General features: G+C 63.3%; 1 protein-coding gene across 4 annotated transcripts in view; it reads right to left on the bottom strand.

The window, feature by feature from the left end:
• TAFA5 (TAFA chemokine like family member 5) overlaps positions 1-22,929 on the bottom strand; it is a 164,429-nt gene that overhangs the window by 36,747 nt on the left and 104,753 nt on the right. For all 4 annotated transcript variants that reach the window (XR_012078945.1, XM_072973961.1, XM_072973959.1 and 1 more), the window contains exon 2: positions 14,088-14,237. Coding sequence is in view for 3 of the 4 variants with exons in the window: in XM_072973961.1 (XP_072830062.1) it covers positions 14,088-14,237 (150 nt within the window). In the remaining variant the exon portion in view is untranslated. The remainder of the gene's footprint in view (positions 1-14,087; positions 14,238-22,929) is intronic.

Below are 22,929 nucleotides of genomic sequence, written 5' to 3'. Positions count from 1 at the left end.
CTGCCAGCTGGCCACTGGCTTGGCCCCTGAAAGGTCGACAGGGCTCACATGGGCGGGTGTATTGGGGGCACACTCGACGGAGCCTTCCTGCAGCAAGTCCTCCATTAACCAGCGCTCCGAACACCCCCGTGCGCCAAACCGTCACGACCTCTGCCGGGCAGGAATGCCGTCCACAGAGGAGCTGTAACAATATTGTATTTACTTGCCACAAAAGCCACAATCAAGGACGGCCATCCTGAGACCGCGCAGGCCGACCGCAGCCCATTACAGCACGGGGGGTGGGGGGCACGTGCGTAGCCACAGCCGCCCGCGCTGGGAGGGTTTAGACCCAAGGCCAGAGTCGAGGTGTCTGGCTCCTGAAGGCCGCGCTTCATCTGCCTGTGGTTCCCACGGGCTGGGACGGCCGACCGACCGGGGACGGCTGCCAGGTGGACGAGGGGCCAGGGCCGTGTTTTCTCCATTCCTGACTATCTGAACGGAGGGGCCAGCTCAGGCTGGAAGCAGCCTGGCCGTGGGGGTCTGGGAGATTTGGGTTGAAGACCTGAGCTTCGTGATATCCTATTATCCAGCTACCAGTGAGCGTGGACCCTTCTTGTGCAAAGTCTAGGGGAGACAGGGCCGGGGGAGGCCGCCAAGGGCAGGGGCTTCACCTGACACGGAGCAGGCGCTCTCAGTCGACGCCGCAGCCCACAGTGCCCGGTTCTGGACCATTTAAACCAACCTTATTCAAAAAGAAAGGTCATGGTGCTAACTCGCTCCCGGGAGGGAGGCTGAAAGGATGCTTCTGGCTGGTTCCTCTCCAAGGAGCCGGCCCCGTGGAGCCTCAGGAGCCCCTGCCGGCCGAGGGCAGGTCGGTGAGGCTCACTCTGCAGAGCAGCTCTGACGCCCGTGGGCGGTCAGTGATGCGAGGTCAGGTTGAGGGCAGGGTCACTCCTCGACTCAGGGTGGACCCAGAGCAAACGTACTCCAGGATGGGGACAAGTGCACACCACCCTTCCAGAACCGGGACTTTGGGGACACCTCGAGACCCAGCTCTCGGTGGGAACGCTGAGGCCCTGGCAGCCACGAGCCGATTACTTTTGTCAGCAGAGTCAGAAAGAAGAGCAATTGAATTAAGCGGGCGGCGAGCTCTAATGCAGTGCTGGCCTCCACAGAGGCACCGCTGTCCTGGCACAGCCCGCGAGTTAAACAAGCAACAGCAGGAGAGCGCGGCCCAGGAGCGGGCGGAGCGCCACCGCCGGAGGCGCGGCTCCCGCGCAGTGCCCGTGTCCGAGCCGATCGGCGGCAGACGCATCACCATCACGGCCCTGGCTATTTCAGGAAATGCAATTTTATGAGAAGTTTTCCAGCCCGCCCCCCTCCTCTCCGAGTCTGCCTCCTGACCCTCAGGGGCAGTGGTCCTCTTCCTGCGACGTGTGCCCGTCGCCCGGGCAGGGGGTCCAAGACAGGTAGGTAATTTGCCTTTGGGCGGCAGTAACCAGACCAGGAAGCGGTGATTCTTGCTCACAGGCTGGCCCTCTCAGGCCCCAGAGCTCCGGGCCGGACCGGACAGGGCGCTGGCTCCAAGCTCCTTGTGGGCAGCCGCTCCCATCCCACGCGCCTGCCTTCTGGGGAGCACCAGCCCTTCTGAGCAGGAAGCAGGGACCCCGCCCTGATGCCCTCTGCCCCCAGTCCTCGAGGCCCTTATGTGGGCCTTCCTGGACACACAGGGCCACCAGTGTGAACAGAAGCGCCTCGGAGAGTGGCCAGCCCATTCCTGCAGCTCGGAGCAACAGGAGCCTTTTCCAAAACCTGCGGGACGGGACCCAGGCACATGAAACACTGGGCTGCTCTGAGGGGAGGGGGCAGGAGGCCCAGACCCCGTCTTCAGTCTTCAGGGTTCCACCTCGCCCCCACCTGTGGCTGGCAGGTGCCCTACTGGGTCTCTGGATGCACTGGGTCCCTCTTCGGTGGGCGTCCAGCTCCAGCTCTGGCCTGGTGACAAGTGGAGGCCCTGGAATCAGCTGCTTCCCGGACGCTGGCTCCTCTGTGGGGGCTGGGAGCTGGGAGGACGGGCTGCCCTTGGGCCTCCCACTCACCGACTGCTTGGCTCCCAGCACGGAAGGGAAGAGGCAGCCCCTCCCAGCCTCCCTGCTGACCTCCAGGAAGAGGATGCCGGCCTCCAGGATGCCCCACACGGAGCCGCACCTCAGGGCCCGGCCAGGGGCAGGGACAGGCACACCCTGGGTACCAGCTCCCTTCCGCCCTTTGCAGGGATGTGCCCCATCTCAGGGAATGGTCCCGGGGTGTTGAGGGGTCCCAGGTCCATCAGCAGGCTCTGGAGCAATGCAGCTGTTCTGTGTGACACCATCCTGGTGGGTCCCTGACAAGCTGTATCCGGCCAAACCCACAGACAGCACAACACGGACCCGTGACACGAATGGCGGCCTCTGGGTAGTCGCGGTGCATGGATGTCAGTTCCTCCATTGTGACAGATGCCCCAAGCGTGCTATTGTCAGCGCTAACAGAGGGGTCACAGTGGGGGGACGTGGGAACACTCTGTACTTTCTGTTCTGTTCTTCTGCAAACCTGAAACGTCTCTAAAAATAAAGCCTCTTAATTAAAAACAAACAAAGAAAAAACACAAGTTCCAGCCAGACAACGTGGAACAGGACACGTGGCCCGGTCCTCAGCCGGGGAGCAGATGGGCAGGTCTCCCTGGGAGACCTGGACGGAAGGAAGCCCCCCACTGTCTGCGGGCGTGGCGGGGTCCCTGTCATCAGGCATACGGTCCCCTCGAGGCCGAAAGCCCTGGATGGAGGAAGAGGCTGGAGCCCGCTTCTGCCCGTCGGTCTGCCCTGCCTTCATGGCAAGGGCCCACGACCCCCAGGCCAGGGACCCCCAAGGCGGCCAGCATCCCTGCCCGGTGGAGCCTGGCCTTGCATGCACCCTGGAGGGCCCAGAGGCCGGGGCTGGGCTGGACAGAGGCTGGGGGTGGCGGGGGGGGCATGGGAGCACCCCGTCACTTCCTCCTGCAAACTCCACCTTGAGCTGTTCACAAAGGTGGAAAAGGAAGCAGGGAAACAGAAACCCCACGAGCCTGTGAGCATTCTGGGCGGGCAGGGGCGGGCTGAGCATGCATGGTAATCCACGCGTGGTCTCAGCCCCGGTTCTCAGCTGCTCAGACGGCAAGAGACAATTAGCTAATCGGGTGAGACGCAGTCAGGGGTGAGCCCCGCCTCCCCCATGCTGCCTCGGAATCAGGCTTCAGAACGTCATATCAAACTGTTATGAGTCGAGAAGGCTAGAATTTTTCAGTAATGATGCTGTAAATGCAGCCTGGGATCACCGTGAGGCCACGTGAGAACCAGCGAGAAGCCGACCGTAGACTCAAATGTGTCCCGTGGACGACAGAGGGCACAGGACCCGGGGAACCAGCCGCCACCCACTGAACGCACGGCCTGCAGCGAAAAGACTCGTCAAATCGGACCTGGCTAGAGGTAGGACTTTCTGTTCTTCCAGGCACACGGGTAAAGCAAGGGCCCGGCCAGGCCGGGAGGTGTCAGCAGGACTCGGATGCAGAATCTAGAAAGCACTCCTGCACGACATGAACAAACAGCCCAGCAGAAGTGGGGGCGGGGGGGAACGCGGACAGGGGCTTCACGAGGAAGGCCCCCCCGCTGCCCAAGAAGCCTGCTCGTCACCAGGGCGCAGCCCGGAGCCGCACGAGTCGTCACTCTGCACCTGGCAGGACGGCTGAACCACAAAGTCCGACAACGACGGGGCCGACGGGGACGCAGGGCAAACACGACCTCCGACACCCGCGAGGCGGGCGCAGTGGCGCGGCCACACTGAGAGACGCTCGGCCATCCTGCCACTGGCAGCTCGCGTCTCTGCCGCTCCTGGGCACGCAAGTGCCCACGATAAATGTGTCCCGTCACCAGAAGACACACCACCGACGGCCGTGGTCACTGTTGACTGAAAAGATGCACAGCCCCAAAGCTGTGAGTTGCGGTCCACTCAGTGCACTTCCTGCGCGCGCGGGCCGGGGGCGGCCCCCAGGGAGCGCCGAGGGGCCGCTCCGCACAGGCGGGGCCGAGCCAGGGTGTGCAGGGGTTTCTGCCACAAAGACAGGTAGTCGGGACATTAAAAGATCACTGTTAATTAAAGAAAACCAGACAGCCTTTCTGCGTGCGGGAAGGTGCAGGGGTCTGGGCTCACTGGATCTCCCCTCTGACCTGCACTGAGCGCTCCAGGGCGGCGTCTGTCCCGTGCCTTCCCACCCTGCGTGCCCGCAGGGGCACCGCTGGGGGCTACAGAGGCCGGGCTGCCTGCCTGTCCGCGTCCTGAGCCGGGGGCGCGGGAGCAGCGGGGGACTCGGTGGGCAGCTCCCTTTGTGCACTGATGTGGCTGCGGTGTTTCTCGTTCACACCACCATACTTACAATGACTGAAAATTCAAAACAGCCCAAATACCCATCTTCTTGGGAATAGACAGTTAAATGATGGTCCCGCCAGACAATGAAATCCTGCACAGCGACAACAAATACAAAACACCGCTGCACACGACGAGGGGTCTCACAGACACCGCGAGTGAGAGGAGCCAAACTCGGGCGTCAGTGTCCTTCTGAGTCCACTCACGGGAGGTTCCAGAAGATGGGGCGCTAGTGGGGGGGGGGCGTCCCTGGCGGGGCCAAAGCCTCCGGGCTCAGGCCGACAAGCTGCATGTGAGCCTGTGTGGTGTGTTACATCTCGATTAAAGGTTTTTTTTTTAAGGAAAAACTCTCATTTTAGACTTCCGGAGCCTGTGAAAGGCCGAGGCCTTTTCTGAACGTGTCTATGTGGCGCAGCTTTGCGTGTGTAACTGTGCAGACTCCCGGGTCACCGGGCGCCTTTCACTGGAAATGGCCGCATTTATCTCGTCCTGGTGTTGGGACATCTCCTCCCATTATTCAGGTTTCAGAGGCACGTTCACATTCTAAGGGGACAATGCATCTCTTTAACCCGAATTTGAAGACACCCGCACCCCAGTGTTCACGGCAGCACTATTTACAGTAGCCAAGACACGGAAGCAACATCAATGTCCCTCGACAGAGGACTGGATAAAGAAGCTGCGGTGTGTCTACACACACACACACACACGACAGAATGCCACCCAGCCACGAGAAGAATGAAACAGTGCCCCTTGCAGCAACATGGATGGGCCTGGAGATGACCAACTGAGTGAAGTAAGTCAGAGAGAAAGACTAATATGATACAACATCACTTACGTGTAGAACCGAAAAGTGATACAAATTCTATTTACAAACCCCAAATGGACTCACAGGCAGAAAACAAACCATGATGACGAAGGGGGAAAGGGCAGAGAGGGAGAGGTCAGGGGCCGGGGACTGACAGACACGCGCTACTGCGTAGAAAACAGATCAACAGCAAGGTCCTGCTGAAGCACCAGGGAGTTATGTTCAAATTCTTGTAACAACCTATCGTGGAAAAGAACCCGAAAAGAAAAAACACGTATGCATGTGTCTGTATAACTGAATTGCTTTGCTGTACACCTGAAACGAACACTGTAAATCAGTTACACTTCAATTAAAAATTTAAAACAAAAGTATAAAGAAAAAAAAAGTACGCCTGCAACGATGCTTGCTGCCGCCAGGAGGCGGTGCCGCGGGTCACTGGAGACGCTGGCCCGTGCACCGGGTTCCCAGCCGCTCCCGGTGCTCAGGCTGGAGGTGATGCTCAAGGTCACGGGGGCAGCTGGGCCCAGGCCCTGCAAGGACTCCGGCACGGGGCCCGAGACTCTGACCATCAGGCGTGGCACCCTGTTCACGAAGGTGCGGACTCAGGACGTGAACACTGCACCTTCCCCCGTTACAATTTGCATTAAATCAGCTGGACTGTGGACCAAGGACACGGAAAATGATGACAAATGAAGCCAAACAAAAGGCAGCGAAGGCCAGGCCGGGTCCTTCAGGTTGACCCTGAGAGCCAGCCTCGCCGGGCTCCCTGAACCCCAAGGGCCCCACGTCCCAGGAGGCCCCTCCGACTCCCCGGCCCCAACAGCCGGCCTCTCCCGTCGGGCAGGCAGGCTCTGCCGAGCTCTGCAGGTGTCTGAGCAGTTAGAGGGAGACCGGCTCCCTGCCGTGGGGGCCGCCCTCCTTCCCTGACACGTGGCCTCAGAGAACAAGAACGAGGGGCTGACATCTCAGCCCTGCTGGGCACGCCTCCCCCCCCGCCCCGTTCAGGCTCTGAGCAGCAGTCACGACCTGGAGCCCGGCCACCTGGCACCCAGCCCTGTCCGGGTCCCGAGCTGCCTCCTCTCTCCCTGCGGACCTCATGTCTGCTCACACCGTCCAGCTGTGCGCCCACCCCCACTTGCCTCCAGGTCCCCGCTGGGCACCTGCTCACAGGCCGGCAGGTGAGTCACACCTGCCGGGGGTGGAGGGCGGGGGAACGGTGATCAGGCTGAATCCCACCACCTGGCCTCCTGAGTCGCCCGTCTACTGTCAGCATTGCTTCCATCACTGGCCTGACATCTCCCAGCGCTGGTCCACTGCCCTGCATTTACTGTCCGGAGAGCAGGGTGGAGATCCTTCTAGAAGTCCATCAGACACCACCCGGGCTCCCAGTAGATGGAATCAGTCCTTGGCCTGCTGGCCTGCAGAACTGACCACAGGGTCAGCTCCTGCCTCCCCCCACTGCCCCAGCTCCTCAGCCCCACCCTGGAAGGCTGTCTGGGCACTGAGAGCCCTAAAAGGCCCAAGACCAGTGCCCCTCTGTCCACTAGGACACGGGACAGGCACAGTCCCCAGCACCCCATGTCCCCAATCAAACGTCTTCCAAGATCAAAGTAAAAGTGTTTTCTCCAGAATCTCCCTGGCTTTGATTTGTTTGTCTTCACACTATTTAACGGAGTTTGAAATTTCAGACAACAAGAAGGATCGTGAGGTCCCATCAAAGGGGGGCGATGGGTCACAGCACTCCCCTCAACCAGCGCTCGTGAAAATAAAACCAGCGGCTCACTTGAAGCCTCCAGCAAGGGCCTGGGGACAGCGAGGGCGCGTGCAGGCTGGCCTCCAGGAGCCGTTTACACTTCCCTGTCACCTCCATGACAGCCGCAGCTGGCCTTTGGGGGTGTTGAAAAGCGTCCACACATGAACGCCACCCAGAGTCAGGGACTCCGGCGTGGAGCGCCCCCTCGGCCTCCTTCCCGACGACAGAGCCATCAGCAGCCTCAGGGTGGGGAGCCTGGGAACTCCCTGGCGGACCCTGGGCTGCGCCCCGTGTACGAGGGTTTCGAGGACCCCCCCGCGGCGAGCATCGTCCACGTCCCTGAGCTACAGAGGTGGGGCAGGATGCGGAGGCTCGTAGGCCTGTCTGGTGGCCGGTGCAGACCCCCCGCACCCCGCCGGATACTGTCACAAGTGTCCTGCTAGTGGAGCAACACAGAGAACGAGGCCCTCCTCCTGCGGGGGCGCAGCGGCTCCCGGCTCCCGGAGAGGACGTCCCCCAGGACGCTTCCAAGAGCTTCCTCCTCTGTGTGCTGACTGCTCTCAGACGCTGGCTAAAATGTGTGAGATGAGGGGGGCACCGTTATCAGCCTCCTGTTTCCTAGCTTCTGATGCACGAGGCTGGGACTTCTTTGGTGAACTTTGTCTAAAAAAAGTATTTCGTCCTTCCTGCAGCAGCTGCAAACGGAATTGTTTCCGGAGATCATTTTCAGACCACTCGCCACCACGGTGGAGAAATCCCACTGAACTGCGTACACCGGTCTGTACCCCGTAACCCCGCCACACTCCGTTACCACTTCTCAGTGTGTGCGCCCACTCCTGCAGATTCTCTCTGCAAAAGATCACGTCGTATGAGAATGAGTAACTCCACGCCTTCCTTCCTGAGCCGGGAGACTTATTTCCTGCTCTCGCCCCAGTGACTGGGCCAGCGTCCCCGGGGCAGCTGAGCAGGAGTGGTGAGCAGACACCCCTGTCTTGTTCCTGGTCTGGGCCCAAGCGTCCAATCCTCCCCGAGGAGGGCGCTGCCCGCCTTTCCCACGTTGAGCAGGACTCACTTGTTTCCAGTGTGCTGAGTGTTTTTATTGTGAAAGGAGATTGGATTTTGTTAAATGCTTTTTCGGCAACTATTGACATGAGCACGTGATTACTGCTCCTTCTTCTGTTAATACACTGCATCTGCTGGTCGCTTTAGGTGGAGCCGGCCTCGCACCCCGAGATGAACCCTGCTCGGCCATGACGTGGAAGTCTTCCATTTGCTACCAGAGGCAGTTCGCCAATATTTTGTTGAAGATTTTTGCATCGATGCTCATAAGGTCTGGAGGTTCCCTGTGGCGCCTTTTCCCGATACTTCTGGTGTCAGAGTAATCCTAGCCTCGTGGAGTGCGGGAAGGACTGTTTCCTCTTACATGTATGTTTTGTTTTTGAAGACTTGGAGAGGAATTGGTATTAATTCTCCGTTGAATTTGGCAGACTTCGCCAGTGTAACCGTCTGATTTCTAACTCATTGTCTTTACTTGTCTTGGGTCTACTGAGTATTCCCATTACTTCTTGAGTCAATTTGTGTGTTTCTGGGAACATGTCCATTTCTTCCAAATTTCCACAATGTGCTGACACGCGATTGCTCACAGTGTTCCTTTCAACCCTCTGTGCTGCCGCGAAGGGTGGTAAACATAAGGGGCGGCCCTCCCTTTGAGGTCTGACTTAGTCAGCTGAGCCTTTTCTCTGATCGGTCTAGTTAAAAATCAAGTTGCGATATTTTATCTTTCAAATAATTAAGCTGTGGCTTAACTGATTTCCACTTTTTAATATTCTCTGTTTTACTTCTTCCTTCAATCCTGATTTTTATTTTTCTCTTCATTCTACTTGATTTGGGTTTAGCTTGTTCTTTTAATAGAGTCTTAAGGTGAATATCTTTCTGATATAATAAAGTATAATTTTTATATAACTCACTTTTTAATAATGGCTGCTTATAGCAGTTGGCTCACAAAATTTCTGAAAATTTAACACGTGGCTCAGAAGGCAGCGCGAGCCTGCTCGGGACGCCGCGGGGGCAGGGCTGCAGACTCCAGGGAGCAGGTGACCAGGTGCAGGAGGCCAGGCAGGCTGGGCCGTGGCTCACACCTTCTGCGGCCTCTCTGCCCGCCGCTCGGAGAGCTTAGCCGACCTGCACGAAGTGCGCACACACGTTTCTAAGTACACACAATACTTATGCTCACTTTTCTAAGTATCGAGACACGGAAAGCTTTTCTCCCCGAAGCCTGAGACCTGCCGTCCCCTCCGCATCCTGCCCCCTTCAGAGGCTGCCTCCGCTCAGGGCAGGCCGGGGTCTAGACAGCGCTGGGCAGGGACGCAGGCGGCCCCTCCTTCACACCTGCTGCTGAAGGACCCCCGGGGGCTCAGGCACAACCAGGGCCCCAGAGCAAGGCAGTGGGCGTGGCCGCCTCCCTGGGACACGGTGCTCAGCTCCTGCAGGAAGCCTTCCCAGATTTTTGCTGCCGCATCTGCCGGGTTCGGGCCTCAGGTCTGTGCTGCCCATGATGGCCCCTCGTCGCACCTCACGCCTCTGTCTTTGCACCCTCAGCGCTCCTGCAGCGGCCGCGGGGAGAAGTGGGGTGACCCTGCTGGGCCCGCTTCTCCCTGCTGCCCTGTAGGGCCCTCCACTGGTGAGGCTGCGAGCCCAGAGCTGAAAGCAGCCAGGCCCCTGACGGAGGAGTGAGCGGCACTGCGGGTCCGGGGCGGCCCCGGCTCCTCCCCCGCCCCGGGAAGTCCCCGCACGCCCGGCCCCTGCTCTCCCTCTGAGCTCCCCCAGCGTCCAAGTGCCTCAGGTTTGCTTCCTTCTGCTTCTGCTTCTGAGCAGCAGAACCACGCCCCGGCCTCCCGGCCCCTCCCCGGACCACGACGGATGCCGCTGACGGTGCTGCCCGGGCCGCGGGCCCCACTGCCCGGGCGCTGCGGCGGGGCCGGTGCGGAACGGAGGCGCCTTCCAGGGTCAGCTGGATCCAACGGAAAGCAGCCTTCGGCTTGAACACTTTCTGAAAGTTTGTTTTCCAGTTGTTGAGAGGGGCCTCTGCATGTCCTCGCACTCTAAGGAGAGTGCGAGCATGTCCGGTTGTGACCCCAGCCGGTGGATGTCAAGGGTAAAGCTGGGGACACACACGAGGCCTGGAGCCATGCCGTCCACCCCACGCCCGGGGCCCCGTCTGCGTCCCAGGCCCCCCAGGAGGGGAAGGCACGTTCTGAGTGCTGACTGTGCAGGCACGCGACGTAGGCGCACTTATTCCCTGCTCAGGAACACAAGGGCACGGCGGCCTAGGAGACAGGTGGGCTCCCAGCAGGGGCCACGGGGCAACTGCATCAGCCGGGGGGTCCCGGCAGGGTCTTCAGGGAGCCTGGAGGCCACGCACAGAGGGGACCCTGTCCGGGCTGTGCCAGCCCAGACACTGGTCCTGTGTAGAGCTGGGACATTGGCCTGCACTGTCCCCTGCAAGGATCTCGGGGAAGCTGCGGGGCCTGGCCTGAGGCTCCTGCTCTCGCCAACCCCCGGGGCCAGGGCAGTGCTGCCCCGGAAACCACCCTCCCCTCTCCCGACTGCCTGCGCCCGCCCTGGGCACCAGGCTGCTTTCTTGACTGATTTCTTTCCAAAGAGGTTCCCGAGAACCCAGCAGGCGGGAGGAAGGTCCTGCCTTTACAGAGAGAGGCTGCTGCCAGAGAGCGAGCGCTGCAGGCGGATGACTTCCGGCTGCGTACGGGCGGGCGAGGCTCGGGGCCGGGCTGCAGTCCTCATGGAGGCATCGGGGCCACCCGCGATTCTGCGGGTGGAGAGCGATGCTCAGAGCCTTAAAGAGCAGCCAGTGCCGGTGCCGAAGGCTTCGTCCAGCCCGCCGGGCAGTAACCGGCTGTGCATGGCCAGGTGAAGCACTGTTCCTGTATCTGTGTGTGAGGACACGAAGCCTTGCAGAGATGGGGCTGGGGCTTCTTTGAGACGCTCTTTCCCTGATGGTTCTGTGAGTTGGAACGACTCTCTGCAGGTGAACTAGGCCACCTGCGTACAAGCTGGGGAGCGGTTCAGCCGGAAAGGCTTCAGGCTCCGTAACATGGCCCGGAGTTCCTCCTCTCACCACCAGCCCCCTTCTTCCATGAAGAGATGCTTTCCTGGTGAGCTCCTCTTCATCCCTCAATACCCTGCTCAAATGCTCCCTTGTCGATGCAGCTTTTCCAAGATCCTGGGCAGGAAGAGATGGCTGTACTTTGAGGTCCCAGAGTCCCTGTCCCACCATCTGGACCCCAGCCCCACAGCACCACCTGTTCTGGGTACATTACAGTGTCACAGGTCTCCTCCACCATGAGCGTACACCTTATCTGAATCAATGAACAGATGAGTGGGTAAATGAACGAAGGGTAAGTTAATAAAGAGATGAATAAATATGTGAACAGGCACAGCTGTGATCTAGTATTTCAAGCTTCCATTTTTCCTGAACACGGTAGGGTCAGGATAAACCATCCTGCCTTGAACCCTGCTCACGCCAAATTCCAAGCAACCCAAAGTGGCACAAGTTTTCTCTTTTGCAGACACCAGTCACATGCAGGGAAACTTATTATGCACACAGAGCAAGAAAATAGAAAAGCAAAAATTAAATTAGATGGCAGCCTGGAGATGCCCACTGTGCAAAAAAGGGCCAGCTCACTGATCTGTGTGGCCTCCCCTGAAAACAGCAGGGTCTTAATTTGGGTCTCGGGGACCCGGCCCCTGAGGCGCGGGGAGGCTCACGGGAGAGGGGTGAGAACACGGTTTCGGAAGAGCAGCCCAGGTTCAATTAGTAATCGGTTCTGACTGACTCCCCCGCAGGCCGGCAGAGCTAACGAGCAGAGGGGAAGGCTCCCGGCTGCGCCCGTGCCCCTCACCTCCCTCCCTCCCCGTCCTGGAAGAATCTGTTGGCATCAGCCCAGAAGGCTCCCAGTTACAGGAGCTGCAGACGGGGATGCAGTGACCCTAATGCTAACCCTAACTCAGCTCACTGGGGGTCAAGGCGCCGCGCCCCCTGGCCCGAGTCCACCCGGGACCCAATGGGCAGAATGGAGTTGCAGGGTCGGGGCAGCAGCCTCAGGGCAGCTGCACACCCAGCTGTCCCATCCCACGCCGTCTACGGGACGCCCACGGACAGGTGCTTTCAACAAGGACAGACAGCGGGTCCTTAGAGACAAAACCGGCTGCAGCACGAGCTCCTGCTTCTTCCAGGCCCTCAAAAGGCACCAGCGGCCTCACCGTCCTTCCACTGGCCCTGGTCCTCCCCACAGTCTCCCTGGTGCCCTGACATTCCCAGAGACCAGCCCAGGCCGGCAACACAAGGCAGGTGGCACAGGGCCTCTGGGGCGGGGCCTGGGGGTGGCTGGGTGGTCCCAGGGCCCCGAGGGCCTCCAGGGTACTTCTGGGCACCCCGGGATTGCCCATGGCCAGCTCAGCTCAGGGGTGCCCAGGGCGTCTGGGCTTGGACTGGTGAGGCCGCCACCTGCTCCCTCCAGCTGGGAGCCCCGGGCCCCTCAGCCCACACTTCCCCTTTCCTGCTGGAGGCCCTGTGGGGCCAGCACTCCAGGCCCTGGGCTCCAGGCAAATCCACAGCCCTGGCCACGTCCCCGGACCATCTGAGGAGAGGCTCACAGGAGACACTGACGGGGGTCCCTGGACAATCAGCCCCGTCCCCAAGGGGCCTCGTGACTCAGCTGATTCCTCTCTTGGGGGACTTTCTCACTTTGGGGGCTGCACTGGGGCCCGCCTAGCTCCCCTACAGGGACGACACTGTCCTGACACCCGATGCAGCCCCGTCCCCGGCACTGGCGACTCTCCCAGCTGGAGTGGCCGGGAGCTCCCCACGCCCCAGCCCTGTGCTCAGCACGCCCGTCACCTCTCTGGTGACCGTCAGCAGCACAGCCCGCAGGTGGCAAGATGGTGCTCCCCAGGTCTCAGGTCAAAGTGGAGGGGGCAGCAGGTTGGAAGCAGACAGCCAGAGCCCCAGAGCCCACCCAGAGGCTGAGGGGGGGGGGTTGAGCAGAAGACCCAGGGCTCAAATCCAGCTCTGGGTGACCCCATGCATGCCTGCTGTCCCTGCGGGATGGATGGCTGATCCCTTAGACCTGGCCACCGGCACGGCAGTAACCATGTCGCTCCCAGTCCCCTGCAGAACCAAGGCCTCGCACACCTGGCCTGGGGCCATCCATCCCAAAGAACCTGGACCGACACAGGCAGCTGCTGCTGGCCAGGCCCACAGGAGCCCCCCAGGCCGCCCAGAAGAGAGGTGTCTTCCCCTTGCTCTAGTCCCAAGGCTGGGCAGAGCTCTGGCCTGGCTCCAACGCCCACCACTGCCTGGGCCCTCCCACACTCGCCCGTCGGCCCCACCCCTGGCCGGTGCTGCCCCCAGACTCCTGTGGGGCCACCCTGCGCCCACCACGTGGTGCCCGGGTCTCCTGCTGGACCGCCTGGGCCCTGGCTGGGCAGCGCCCCGCTCTCCCACGGGGCCTCGCGCTGTCTCCTCCCCGACCAGGGACAGACCCGCGCCAGGCGCCCTGACGGGAGCTGCAGGGGCTCCTTTCCTCTTCTAGGCGCCACGTGTGATCCTCTTTCTGAAGATGCTTCCCAAAGGCGCTGCCCCCGCGAGGCGCCTGAGCGCTGACCCAGCAAGGGCGCTAGCAACGTGCCTCGCTCCCCAGACGGCTCGGCCCCTGGTGGCCATGCAGGAGGGCACCACCAGCCCACCTCACGGGTGCCTCGGCTGTCCTGGGAGCCCGCAGGGGACCTGTTGCCACCAAGCCCGGGGCCTGGGGCACCTGACACCTGCCAGGCATGAGGGCAAGGAGACCAGGCCGCGCTAGTACCTTAGAAACCCTGTGCACACCTGGGGGTCTCGCAGGTGGCACGACCTCTGTCCCCTCTGTCCCCTCTGCCCACAGCGCTCTGGACGCGACACACACAGCCCACAAGTGCACCCGTCAACACTGCCTGGGGGCCCCCACAGACCAGCAGGCCGTGGCAGATGTCCCCGGGGGGTGTACTGGGTGCACAGACCCCCCCCACGGCCCCTGAGGGGCTGCTCGCCCTGACGCTCACCGTCCACGCAGGCGGGCCGGGCCCTCGTGGTGCCTGCGATCTGCCCCTTCCTGCACGCGCAGCGAGCCGTCTGCCGGGCGATCGTCCTCCGTGGCTGGCTGCTGTCCCGGTCCAGGGTCACGATCTCACAGGTGCCGGCGGCCAGCTGACCTGCAACAGAGGCACAGACATGGCTGAGTGGACGCGCCCTGGAGACGAGCTGGCGGCCATCCCAGCCCCGCAGCTGGTGCCCACCCGGCGCACCCCGCAACGAGACTGTTCCCAGAGGGGCAGTGGGATCCCCTCCGGTGATGCTGTCAGAACACACCCTGTAAAAGCCTGCGCGCCGGGTCGGGCCAGCAACCTCTGCGTTTGCGTGGCCTGGCTTCCCCGGCCCTGCCTGAGTGGACGGGGAATTAAATGTCGCTCGGTCTCAGTCCCACCCAGAAATGAAGGGCTGAGTCACGGACACAGGGCCCCGGTCACGCGTCAGGAACCGGGGCTGCACAGAGCAGGGCGATGGGGAACCGGGCTATGCCTGAATCTTCCGCCCCGGCCGGCCTGGAGGCGGGGAGCCCAGCCCCGATCCGCTCCCCAGACTGCTGGGGGCTGTGCGGGCCGCCAACCTGCCGGGGACAATCCCACGGAGGCCCAGAACTGGGAGCGGTGGGGAGCCAGGCCACCTCCACACCAGGCCGTCCAGGGTCTCCTATCCCCCTCCCGTCTGCCACAGGCTGGCGCACACACGTGCACACATATGCACATGAGTTGCACACACACACACACACACACACAGCTACATAGATGGTGCAGACACACAAGCGCCTGGCAGATGGACACGGAGCACACCTCACCCACGTTCACAGGGCGGACTCAGGTGTGAACACGCCAAGGCCAAGAGGCACAGATGCAGGTGGAGACCCTCACACACACATGCAGGCACACGGAGACCCTCACACCGTACACGTGTTCCATGCAGACATGTACACTCAGCTGCACCCGACGGCCCCTCCCTCCTGCTGCCCCACGTGGACACTGCCCCGCTCCCGATGCCGGCCCCCGGGGTCACAGGACTGAGGGCGTCCAGGCCCCGGGCCTCGGTCACTCTCTGGACCGGCCGAGCGTGCAGACTGGGCAGGCTTCATTCGCAAGTGAAGACTCCGAGGTCAGCGGCTTCCTCATCCCCTAAGTGTCTCCCAGATCCCGGGAGAGCACCCGCTGCTCTGCGGCGCGACGGGGCCAGCGTCCTGGCAGAGGGAAAACGCAGCCGGCCTCGCCAAGGAGCCCCGAGCCCTGACACCGACGGTGGAGGCAGCCCCAGCAGCAGACGGACGGCGCTGACATGGAAGCCTGGCCACTTGCCCCAGGGAGGCTGGAGGTCCTCCCCGAGCCCGGCTGGAGCCACCCGCTTCGTCCGCGGGCTGTGAGCGCAGGTGCCACGGAGCTCCTGGGGACCGCGGGCGGCCCCTCGGCCGGCTAGCCCCCTCTGCAGAATCACACAGAGGGAGGGCCCGCTCACTCGGCCTCACTTTCATTCCCTCAGCAAACAGTAAGCACCCACTGCATGCAGCCCTCCTTCCGCGTCGGGCCTGGGACCACAGTGTGGAGAGCAGACGGCACCCGGCCCCGGAGGGTCCCTCCCTGATCCGGCTTGGGGAGACGGCCCCATACTGCTCCCACCCCAACGCGGGGGAGGCAGGAGACAGGACTGGGGTGCACGCTGCAGTTCAGAACCAGGGAAGGACCGGGAGGGGCACACGGGAGCGGGGCCCCAAGTGCAGGGGAGGAGGGTGGCAGCGCCCACCCTGCAGAGGAAGAGCCAGCAGCCAGCTCCCTCGGGCTTCCCGGCAGCCGTTTCTTCAGCCCTGGGCGGCCTTCCTCATCCACACCGCTGCTGGCCCCTCTGGCCCCCTCCTCCAGGCAGCCCCCCCGGGTCCTCCAGGAAGCTCACTACACAGGACCGCCCTGCCCTTCTGTCACCTACATGGTTTCCAGGTCCCCAGCTTTGGACAAAAAGCGTGGAGTTGCCACCCTGGCTCCATCAGCGCAGAGTTGCCCACACTGCCTCGACCCCGGGGAAGCTGTGTCTGAGCGTGACCCGACCCAAGGGCATGGGGGTGTCTGTGATGGGTACTGGGCATGCCCGGCCCAGGGCTTGGAGGGAGCCGCGCACCGTACCGCAACCCAGCCTCAGAGCCGGTCGTGAACGTCACGCGAGGGGAACCACACAGGTGTAGGAGGAAGGATGGGGGGCAGCAGGGGGCCCCGGGCACCTCCTCCCCCAGCCACTGGGACCCCCCCTTACTGAGCAGAGCCCGCCCCAGGGCCAGCGCCCCAGCGCAGCCTCCCGGAAGCCTTCCGCTGCAGACTGCAGCCCACACTAGCTAATTACACGCAAAATTATACGCCGCGCTGAGAATGGGGCAGAGCTACACAGACGTGTAAGCAAATGAGTGAAAAGCAGACACAGCAGGCGGGGAGTGTCGGGGACACTGAGTGGCCCCTCTGGCGACAAGAGGGTGATTACGGGCGACCAGGCGCCTGAGCGGCCCGGGCCGGCTATGGGACAATGGGACGCGGAGGTCCGTGGGCTGGTCCGACCGCCATGTGCCGTCAGGCAGCTGCGTGCGCTCCTTCCGGCCGCTGCTTCAAGCTCTGCAGGTTGACGTGGGGACGCTCTGCTATCCTCGGCCCTCACTGCCACCCGCCCTGGCCCCAGACCCCTCTAGCGGACGTCAGTGTCCGGCAGAGGTCCATCTCCTGGGGCCCTGAGCCCTGGCCGCTAACCAGTGAGGCAACCAGCCAGCCACGGGGCTGCACCTGCTGCATTAACTGACCAGCGTCCGGGCCTCCGCGCCCCAGCTGCGGGAAGCCCTGCCCCAGGCACGCCGCACCCCTGGGCCCTCGTCTGTAAGGGGGTGGCCGGGCAGGGCCGCTGCAGGGGACTGAGAGGGCCCTCCACCCGGTGGACCCCTCACCCAGGCAGCCCCACCAGCAGTGGCTGTCAGCCTGACACCTCGACCCCCAGGAGTCACGATTCTAGACCCACCCCATGGGCCACGCCCAAGAGCAGATCCTCGGACAGTCAGTGCCCTGGGGCTGCCATAAAGAGGGACCACAGGCTAGGGGCCCTGAACCCCAGGACTTTTCACCCATGGCCGGGAGGCTGCCGGTCTAAAACCGAGGTTCTGTCTGGGGGACGTGGGCGGGACTCCTGCCCCTCCCGGGCTCCGCTGGCCGCGTTTCTCGCTGGCAGCCACCTCCGTCCCACCTCTGCCCCCGTCGTCACAAGGCCTCCTCTAGTGTCTCCCCACTTCTCACAAGGCCACTGGTCAAACTGGATCAGGGCCCCCCAGTGACCTCTCAACGTGACCACAGCGGCCAAGACCCGTCTCCGAATAAGGCCGCTTTCACAGGCAGCGCGGTTAGGCCCTGGACAGCTCCCTCAGGGACGCTGCTGACCTGGAGGAAGGAAACCGGCCCCTGAGAGCGTGGGAAAGCCCGGCGGGGAGCAGCCGGCACTGGGACCCCCGGGCGCTGCCCGCCCGGCTCTGCGCGCCCTCGGGAGACCACGTGGCCCTGGTTCACTCATTTATTCCCAGCTGACAAGACGTCTGGGACTCAGCCGGACTGCCCAGCCCAGTCCCTGTCCGCCTGTCCGTCCACACCAGCGACCCCACGGCTGCCCCGGCCGTCCCTCCTCCAGGGTCTTCAGCCCTCACCCTCCACCCCGTCCATTCCTAGTTTTGGGTTGGCTTTCCGCAGCCTGGGATCCCCTCCTGGGCCTTCACCCCAGGCCTTCACGCAGTCCCTGCTCTGTGACCACCTCCCCGGCTGAGCTGGGTCTCAGGAGCTGTCTCCAAGCCCTGGAGGAGCTTACAGACAAGCACGCCCACCCTGCCTGCCTCCGCCCCCGCCTTGGGCCGCACGGCGCTGCCACAGGGCAGGCACCCCACGCCCGTGACAACGCAGGTGAAGAGCAGGCCCTGACGCCCAGGCGGGCAGGGCCAGGACTCCTGGAAGCCAGCGGCCAGGGTGAAGGGCAAGGGCACGGGGGTAGGGCGGCAATGCATCAGCACATGGGCCCAAAATAGAGGCGCAGAGAAACCCGAGGCCCCTGGGCGGACTCCAAAGGGGCGGCGTCCTCAGACACTTGGTGGCCGCTCTCACACCACAGGCTGGGTGCTCCCGTAGCCCGCACAGCAGGACGTGGGGTCAGGTATCAAGTGGGTGCCCCCCCCCACCCTGAGGACGCTCTGTCTCAAGAAGAAGACGCAGCTGGTCTGAGCAGCGTCTGGGCTTCCACCTGGCTCCGCCTGCTCTGGCCCCGGGGCCGACCGCTGACCTCGGGCTGTGCATTCAACAGCGGGTGGTTCCCGGGTTCTAAAAGCACTTAGAACGTGATCACCTGCTCTGAACTCATGGGACTCCATGGATGCAGCGGACCTCTCCTTCAAGGGGCTGGTCCCTCCTGTCCGTCTGCCCGCAACCTGGGCCTCCCAGGCCCACCCAGCCGGCAGGGAACCCACAGTATCTCACTTGATCTGCATCCAAGGGTGGGGCAGCAGCGGGAGGACAGGCTGCTGGCGGGCCCTGGGCCCGCTGACCACACCAGCCACTTTCACGGACACTGCCCGTGATGCTCTGGGACCCCTCTCGGAGCCAGCTCCAGGCAGGCCTCCCCCTGCACTTAGGCATCTCTCTGTGCTGCTCAGATTTCTAGCTTGTTGTGAAGGTCTCACTGCCTGGCATCTCAGCCCCGGGTGTCCCCTGACCAGGCCAGCGGCACCCTGACGATGGGTATCTGGGCCACAGGGCTGACCCCATCCACCTAGCCTGTAGGCAGCCTGGACCCTGTGGGTGAGCCGTCCCGCTGGGCTGCCAAGCCTGGACCCTGGGAAGACCCTCCCCAGGCCCCACCATGCCCGCCCTTCACCCCCAGGTGAGGGTGAGCTCAGGCAGCAGGGCCGGCCCACTGCGGCCCCAGCAGGTGCTGCATGTCACACCCTGGGCAGAGAGGACACTGGTGGACCCAAGGCCTGGGATGGCACCGCACCGCAGGTTAACGCCCGGAGTGCACGTGGGACAGAGGTGCGCTAGGCGTGGAGCTGGGACCCGGGCCCGGGAGGAGCGAGGGGAGGTCTGGGGTGGGGCCAGGCTCCCACCACTCCAGGTTCTCTCTGGACACGGGCTCCTCCTCCTCCCAGCGTTGACACAGGGCTGTGAGAGAGGGAGGCAGCCAGAAAGCTTCTAAAGGCTGGGCTCCCCCTCTCCTCTCCCCACCCTCCTTTTCTCTTGTCTCATCTCTGCTTTCTCTGTGTCTCACAGACACATGCATGGACGCACACACGGATGCACACCCACCACACACCCCTCCTGCTCAGAGAGACGCCTGCGGGGCGGTGGTCCGGGTCCAGGTGGGGTGACCCTGTCTCCAGCTGGGGAGACGGACGCTCTGGGGATGGAGGCCAATGCCCCTCAGAGTGTCTGGCCCCCTGATGCCCCCAGACAAGAGCAGGGCCAGGCTAGACGTCCCTCTGCACTAGGAGAGCCACCAGCTCCCCTGTCCTTACATGGGGGGTCAGCACTCAGGGAGGAGGAGGCAGAGCCAGGGGTCTGAGTGGCTCCAGGCCGAGGCTCCAGGTCGGGGGAGGGCAAGGTACCCCTGCGGTCTGGACGGGGCCGGTGAACCCGGGCCGGCCTGAGCCACACAGAGCAGAGTCTGGGCCCTGAGGTCTGGGGTTCTCTCAGCCACCCCAGGGCCCCGGGCAGAGCCAGACAGGACCGAGGCAGGCAGCCCCTCCAGGCCCCAGATCCCACGCCCACCTCCACCTGTCCTTGCTTTCAGAAGGGACCCGTCCATCCACCTCGAAACACGCCGGCCCGGCCTTTTCTCCAGATGGTGGGTTTACAATTCTTCTCGTCTTCCCCCAAGTTTTTTTTTTTTTAAACAAACAACTTGCGTTACTTTTAAAACCAGAAGGAAAAAAAGTACTGCTTCAAAATTAAACAACCAAGAAATCACAACCCCTTCTGCAACACCTGCTCCCACGGTCCGCGCAGACACGTCCGGCCACATCCGCCTGCAGGGAGGGGGCGCCGCTGGGCCCCCCGCGGCTGCGCCCCGGCTCAGCCCCGGGGGCCGGGACCCACAGGCAGGACCCGGGGTGGGAGCCCTGGGCTGTGCACACGCATGTGCCCAGGGGTGTGAGGCGGATGGGCAGCCACCGTGAAGGTGGAAAGGAACAAAACTTTGAGGGGCTTTCATGGCAGAAAGCCAGCAACGTGGTCGATTAGCAAGAACCAGGCGCCCGGAGAGAAATTCAGAGAGAGGGAAATGGTCACGTCCCCTGAGGGACGAGCCCCTCCTGCCGGCTGTCCCCAGAGGGTGGCCGTGGGCAGGGCGTGCGGGGCTGGGTCACGCAAAGCCCCAGTCCTACGGCCTCACTGCTTCCCCTAATACTCCTGGGGACGCCATTCCACGGGGCCAGCAGCACTGCCCCTGGACACTGCCCCACCGCCTGCAGGGCGGCCCTCTGGGGACAGGGGAGCAGGATGCACCCCGGAGAGGTCGGGCCCGTCACTTCTCACCCCCTCCCTGATCATCGACGTGGGAGGCAGCCTTGCCCGGCCTGGGGTTCAGCCGTCCCGTGACCTGCAGGGCTGGGGCGTGGCTGCTGGGACGCAGGGGAAGGCGTCTGCCCTGGCTGCCCCGCTGCTCATCGCTGAGCCGGAGGTGGGGACCCACCCTGGGAACAGCGGTATCTCTGGTGGGTCCATCAGAGCAGGGCCCCGGAGGCCAGGGCTCAGGCCCGGCCTGGAGGTGGGAGGCGGGGTTCCAGGCTCCAGCACCAGGGACCACTGGCGGGGCCGAGGTCCAGGTCTCTCTGTAGCCACTGGCCACAGCGGGGAGCTCCACCAGGCAGCTGACGTGCCCTGGGGGAAGGAAGGGGCGGCACCACCTACACGGCCCCCGGGGCCAGAAGCCCAGTGCTGGCCCCACCTTCTGTGCTGGACTCTGGGCTGGACCAGCCTCGGGCAGAGGGGGCTGTGCCGCCTGTGAGGCCAGCACTGTCATTACTCCTGTTTCTACAGATTTTACACCAACAGCAACCAGAGGTTACATCGCATGCCCGGGTGGGGTAAGACTGGGGACCCGGGGCCTAGGGAGGGGACACTGCGAAAATGCCTGAGGAAGACAGCGCCCGGATGCACGTCCCGCCCCTGCGGGCCTCCTGGTCCCTGGGACCCCACGGGCCGCGGGCGGGGCCGCTGGAGCCCGCGTCCTCACAGGCGCAGCGCCTGCTGCTCCGTCTGGCCTGAGAGTCAAGTTTTGTTGTTTCATTTATTCCCAAGTCAGACCAGGCTGGACGCCGGACACCAGCCCCTCAACATCCCCAGCTCGGACCCCAGCTCAAGGCGCCACCACCCAGACCCTGAGCCCGCGAGGACTGGGAAGTTGTCCGAGGGAAGTTGTGCAAACTCATCGCAGGGGTCACTGCTCGGGTCCCACACCGGGGGGCAGGCTTCAGGCAGGCGCGGTCCAGGCCCAGCGGCTCCACACAGACGGGGCAGCACAGGACGGCTCTGGGCAGCCAGTGCCCGGCGGCCTCCCACGCGGGAGAGGCCCTGGGTCTCCGTGCAGCCCCACCCTGTCCCAGGCGCCGTTCAATCTGGCTGACACTGACATCCGACAGGGCGGACGTCTGACAGGGTGGATGATAGACTGCAGGCTCAGAATGACTGACAGACCCGCGGAGAGGGTGGCCGTGAGCAGTCACGAGTGTTGGTCTCGGCCTGGGCAGCGAGGGGGCCAGCAGGGCCTGCAGGTGTGGCCACACCAGTGAGGGGGCCACGCCCAGGAGGACCGGGGGGGGCCACGTGGTAGATGTGCTTGGATCGGCCCCAGGGTGACCAGCAGCCCTTGTTCTCGGGGTGGGTGGTGTTCACTGTCCTTGAGAAGGCCTCAACGGCCCTTCCACGTGTGTCCAGAGCACACGGAGGGTCCCAGGTCTGGAGCCAGTGTCCGGCACCTAATCCATCTTCCCGTCACTCTCCCCACTGGCCTGGCCTTAACATGGCTCCCTGGGATGCTGGGTGTAGGCGGGGTGCAAAACCGCTCCCCACCCCGCTCCCCCGAGGGACGGGTCCCACCGGCAAGCCTGCTGCTGCTGCGACCCCGGGCGACATCCGGCCTGCCCAGACGGGACCGTGGCTGCCGCGCCCTGAGCTGGCTGCTTCAGCTCTCACGCCCCTCAGGCTGCCGGGCAGGGCTCTCAGGTTGGCCCTGGGGTGCCCCGGCCTTGGGAGACCCCTCCCCTGTAAGAGGGACGGGCAGGGCAACTCCTCCCTCTGGAGAGGCTGGGGCAGGTGGCTCCTCACAGAAGTGGTCAGGTGGCCAGTGAGGACCAGGGAGAATCTCCAGTCCTGCCGGCCCCACCGGTGACAGAGGAGCCCCAGCCCAGGTGGGCACCGTGTGGAGCGGAGGGGCTCAGCACCAAGACCCTGAAGGGCCACCAGGCTTCGGCCTGTGAGGGGACTTCTAGGGGTCTGTGCTGACTGTATGTTACCATGCAACAGACCAGGGAACACGGGGCACCTGCCTGGGACATGGAGGGGCGTGGCCTGGGCCACTGGGAATCACCGTGGGGACAGCTTCTCACGTCCCGAGAACACACCCCTCCCTCCCACGGTGCTACGGGAATTCAGTTCTGCACACGGAGCCCCTCGCACTGCGCTCTGAGGATGCTCACGGGTCAGCAGCCCCGCTCCGCCCACAGTCACCCCAACGGGCATCGTCAGGACGGAGGTCCCCGAATCTGCGCTCGGCTCATGTTCAAAGTGTCACACGATGAAGAGGCAC

Source organism: Vicugna pacos, chromosome 12, assembly GCF_048564905.1.
Source record: "Vicugna pacos chromosome 12, VicPac4, whole genome shotgun sequence".
In the NCBI taxonomy this organism is placed as follows: Eukaryota; Metazoa; Chordata; class Mammalia; order Artiodactyla; family Camelidae; genus Vicugna; species Vicugna pacos.
Note: the sequence above shows the minus strand (reverse complement) of the source record. Positions and strands in the feature narration are given on the sequence as shown.